At 55.0% G+C, this 4,971-nt stretch overlaps 1 protein-coding gene across 1 annotated transcript in view; it reads right to left on the bottom strand.

The window, feature by feature from the left end:
• The window catches only part of LDLRAP1 (low density lipoprotein receptor adaptor protein 1), a gene marked incomplete at its 5' end in the record, with an annotated part of 10,776 nt that overhangs the window by 2,792 nt on the left and 3,013 nt on the right, over positions 1-4,971 (bottom strand). The window contains 4 exons of the mRNA XM_057382578.1: positions 311-345; positions 1,828-1,958; positions 3,320-3,403; positions 3,671-3,783. Coding sequence (XP_057238561.1) covers positions 311-345; positions 1,828-1,958; positions 3,320-3,403; positions 3,671-3,783 — 363 coding nt within the window. The remainder of the gene's footprint in view (positions 1-310; positions 346-1,827; positions 1,959-3,319; positions 3,404-3,670; positions 3,784-4,971) is intronic.

Here is a 4,971-nt window from a genome sequence, read left to right as displayed (position 1 = left end):
GAGAGAAAAGGAGAATGAACACTCTGAATCTGTAGGAACAGCCTTGGCAAGGAGGAGCAGCCACCCCAAGAGCTCGGGGAATTAAATTCCCTATCACACACAGCCTCTTCCCTCCTTAAAAGGTTGTCAAAATATTTGGCTTATCAGGCAGCCTTCAAGCCTATCTTTCAATTACCAGCCCAGGCTCTGATGGGGCAGCAGCCTGGGTCAGATCACAGCCCCGATTAGATTAAGGAGCATTATTAAAATCCAGTCACCAGTCAAGGCTTTGGGGCTGCTCCCAACGGGGAAAAGGAGTGATGAGAATTACCTTGAAAACGCCTCGTCGAGACCATCATCCATTTCCTTTGTGAAAAGATAAAAGGAGAGACAAGGAGTTGCTAAGAGAGCTGCACAAAGGTGGATTTAGAGAGATCTGGCTCTGCACTTAAAAAATATCGGTTCCTGAGTGCTTCAAACCCTCCTCTGCAATCTCCCTCCCCGGGCAGCTTTTCTCTCTGTTCCTGTCCCAAATTCCAGGGGAAAAGGTGAGCTCCAGGTGGGGCAGATCCCCCAAATCAACCCCAGGAGGGGAGCACAGGATAACCCAGCCCTGGCTCCCTCAGCTCTGCGGTTTCTGCTCCCAGGAGGGAGCTCCAGGAGTCCTTTGGGGCTTTTCTGGATCAGGAACACGAGAGCAGCTCTGCACTGGCACAGAGGGGCCCTAAAAGCAGCTTTGGGATCCTTCATCTCTGCTCTGTCCCTGAGGAGTCCCAGGGAAAGCACCAGAATTGCTTGGGACAAAGATTTTCCACCTTTGTGCGAGGGCAGAACAGACCATGCCCAAAACCCTGTGATGAACTTACAGAATTAACATAATTAATAATGAAAACTCTGTAAGTAGGGAGGGATTGGAGATTGCTGAGAAGCCTCCAGCATTTGATTCAGGCTTAGGGCTGATCTTCAGGTTTAACCTTCAGGTTTAACTCAGGCTGGAGGAGCAGAGGCATTTATCCTTCAATTGCCCAAATTCAGCAGGCAGGAGGCTCCAGAGCAGGGCTGGGGTGGGATCCTGGGTTAAGCTGGGCTCAAAGATCAGCCCCAGCCTGGTTGGTGCTCAGAGATCCTGGGATGGGTTGGGTGGGAAGGGACCTTAAATCAGGGACACCTCACACTGTCCCAGGGTGCCCCAAACCCCGTCCCAGCCTGGCCTTGGGCACTGCCAGGGTGCTCCAAACCCCATCCCAGCCTGGCCTTGGGCACTGCCAGGGATCCAGGGCTCTCTGGGCACCCTCTGCCAGGGCCTCCCACCCTCCCAGGAAGGAATTCCTTCCCAAAATCCACCCTACACCACCCCTGAAGGAGCAGCAGAGACAGAGGAGGCTCCTGACAGATGCACTCCCAAGGTTCCATCATTAATTTTCCATCAAAAGCCCAGAAAACAATTAAGGACTGAGGACATTTCCAAGGAGCCATCCAAGCTCCCACAGCCACAAACAAGAGCAGGGAAAAATGAGAATAACCATGAGCATAAATACAACCTGGTTTTAGTGAGCAGTAAACAAAAGCCATCAGCATAATGACTTTTCCTCCTGAACAGAGCAGCTGGGGGGGGTCTCTCAATTAAGTGAAAAACCACAGGGAAATGTTGTTCCAAACCCAGGAACACTCAATCAGCAATGAGTTTGGCACAGGGCTCTGCCCCTCTGCTCATTTATCCCTACAAAGGGCACTCAGGGATGGTGGTGAGGTGTGGGCAGCTCTGAACCCTCCCTGAGCAGCTCAGCCCCCCCAGAGCCCCCCAGAAAATGCCCCAGTTTGGAACTGGGGTGCTCCTGTGTCCCTTACCCACACCACGTTGTTGTTGACCGAGGGGCTGGGCCCAAAGCTGCTGTTGTCCAACTGGGGGGACTCAGTGCTGCTTCCCAGGGGGGACCTGGCAGGGTCTTCAAAATCCAGCAAATTCCCCGTGGCTGCTGCTGTGAACAGAGCAGGGAGAGGATGAGTGGGGACAGACCCAGCCAAAGCTTCCTGCAGGGGTGGAATCAAAGGGTTGCAGCCAATTCCTTCAGAATGGCCCCAAATCTCAGCTCTGAGCGGGCTGTGGGTTATCCAGGATGTCCAGAGCAGCACCTGAGACCCCTCAGTGGGGAYTCAGAGGGGGCTCATCCCTCCAGCAGCCCTTGGGAAGGCTCCTGGGTGCCCAGTCCTGCTCAGGATGAACCCCAGGTTATCCCATTCCCATCCCCTGGGCCATTTCCCCAGCTCAGCCCAAGGCATTTCACAAAGCTCCCCTGGGCCATTTCCCCAGCTCAGCCCAAGGCATTTCACAAAGCTGCCCCAGGATTTTATAGGGCTGAGGGCAAATCGTGCACGGGGTGAAATTCAGAGCGTGGGGGAACCTCCAACCTCACCCTGGGAGCAGCTCTGGAGCATCCCCAGGCAGATCCTGGAGCCCATTCCCACCCCCACAGCAGCCCCATCCCCATGTGCCACCCTTTGGGAGCGATTCCTGCCATCCTGAGCCTTCCCAGGAAGGAGCAAGACGTGCCAGCCTGGAAGCAAGCCCAGTTTAATGCTATTTTATTCCGTGCCAAATCCTCTTATCTGCGTGGCCAGCATGGCAGAGGGATCAGCCTTTTGTCCCACTTCTGCACCCMGCAGGATCCCGAGCCAGGCCCTCAGTGAGGAGGGGATTTATTATTTTTATTATTTATTATTTATTATTTATGATTTCAGTTTTATTTCCCACCCTCCCAGCTGTCCCCTCTCTCAGCGTGGGGAGCGTTTGGGGTCTGACACAGCCCCAAAACCGAGTTTGGGATGTGCAGAGCYCCCAAGGACACCACAGCCACCTGCTCTGGGGCAAGAATGACCAGATTTGGGGTGGGACAGGAGGTTTTTGGGAGAGAAGGGGAGCCAAGAGCTCTGCAGGGACTGAAGGGCTGATCCTGCAGCCTCAGAGCCCTCTGGGGCTCAGGGAAAACCCCTCAGGGGTTTGGGGGGAAATGTTGGGGGAAACTGCCTGTTTATGTTCTGTTGGGAGAAATCCTTCATCCCTGAGGCCTTTCCAGGAGAAATCCCCCATCCCTGAGGCCCTTTTATCCCTTTCCCTGCCATGTTCAGGGCAAATCCCCCATCCCTGAGGCCCTTCCCATCCCCATCCCTATCCCTATTCCCAACCCCATTCCTGAGGTCTGTCCAGGGCAAATCCCCAATCCCAATCCCATCCCCAATCCCATCCCCATCCCAATCCCATCCCATCCCAATCCCCAATCCCATCCCAATCCCAATCCCAATCCCAATCCCAATCCCACCCCACATCCCTGGGGTCACTCACGTGTTCCCGGTCTGGCCGGATCCCCCGATCCGGGGCCGCCCGTCCCTTCTGCCTCCAGGATGGACCTTTCCCGTTTCTCCTTCTCTGAAAAAAGACACAACCCCATCACTTTTGGGGTACAGCTCAGACAGACCCTTCTGGGTGCTTTCATCACCTCATGGAAGATGAAAATAAAAATCCCAACAGTGCCTGAGGAACCTCAGCCCCACACYGGGAAAGAGCAGAGACAAAACATGACGGATTTATGGGGCTGCCAGGACAAAATGGGGATTTAGGGGCATGGGGAAAAACACCTGAGAGCAGAAAAATCACCAGAAGCACCCTCTGCCTCCTGAGGGGAACAAAACTCACCTTCCTTGGCCGCCTGCCACAGCTCGAAGGCGATCTTGAAGGCCTGGGCCACGGTGAGGGTGACAGCCTGGGCCTGTGGGGACAGAGGGGACAGARAGGGGACARARAGGGGACAGAGGTGTTAATGGGGTCACCCTGGAGTTCACCCCAAGCTGGGCTGGGCCCTGCTGCCCCCAGGATGGGGACAGAGCAGCCCCAAAACAGCTCCAAAACAGCCCAAAATCACCCCCAAAACAGCCCAAAACAGTCCAAAATCACCCCCAAAACAGCCCAAAACCAGCCGCAAAACAGCTCCAAAGCAGCCCCAAAACAACCCAAAAACAACCCAAAAACAGGCTCAAAACAGGCCCAAAACAGCTCCAAAACCCGACCAAAACAGGCCCAAAGCAGCCCCAAAGCAGCCCAAAAGCAGGCCCAAAACACTCCCAAAGCAGCACTGGAGTCCCCCAGCCCCAAAGCAGCCCCAAAACAGCCCAAAACAGTCCAAAAACAGCCCCAAAACAGGCCCAAAACAGCCCAAAAACAGCCCAAAAGCAGCCCCAAAGCAGCACTGGAGTCCCCCAGCCCCAAAGCAGCCCCAAAACAGCCCAAAACCAGGCCTAAAACAGGCCCAAAAACGGCCCACAACAGTGCAAAAATAGGCCCACAGTAGCACTGGAGCCCCCCAGCCCCAAAGCAACCCCAAAGCAGCCCAAAACAGCCCAAAAAACAGGCCCAAAACAGTCCAAAACCAGCCCCAAACCAGCCCCAAAAACAGCCCCAAAACAGCCCCAAACAGCTCCAAAACAGCACTGGAGTCCCCCAGCCCCAAACAGCTCCAAAACAGCCCCAAAACAGCCCCAAAGCAGCCCCAAAACAGCCCCAAAACAGCCCAAAACCAGGGCCAAAACAGCCCCCAAAACCAGCCCCAAACCAGCCCCAAAAACAGCCCCCAAAACAGCCCAAATCCAGCCCCAAAACAGGCCCAAAACAGGCCCAAAGCAGCCCCAAAACAGCCCAAAACCAGCCCAAAACCAGCCCCAAAGCAGTCACAGTGGCAGCAATGACAGCAGTGACAGTTACAGTGACAGTGGCAGCAGTGACAGTGCCAGCAGTGACAGTGGCAGTGCCACCTCCACGAGGAGCAGGCAGCGCTCAGGAGCAGCCTCAGAACGAGCAACGCTCCCCACACACTCCCGGAGCCCCAGGGCTGAGTTTGTTTTACCAAACACTGAATTAAACAAACCCCAAACCCGAGCTGAGCCTGCAGGAGATGCTGGGGACACAAAGAGGGCACAAATCCCCCAAAAATCACAGGGAAG

The sequence above is a fragment of the Malurus melanocephalus genome, unplaced genomic scaffold, assembly GCF_030028575.1.
Source record: "Malurus melanocephalus ecotype Western Australia unplaced genomic scaffold, MMel_1.1 scaffold_575, whole genome shotgun sequence".
Taxonomy (NCBI): domain Eukaryota; kingdom Metazoa; phylum Chordata; class Aves; order Passeriformes; family Maluridae; genus Malurus; species Malurus melanocephalus.
This window is presented reverse-complemented; position numbering and strand designations above follow the sequence as displayed.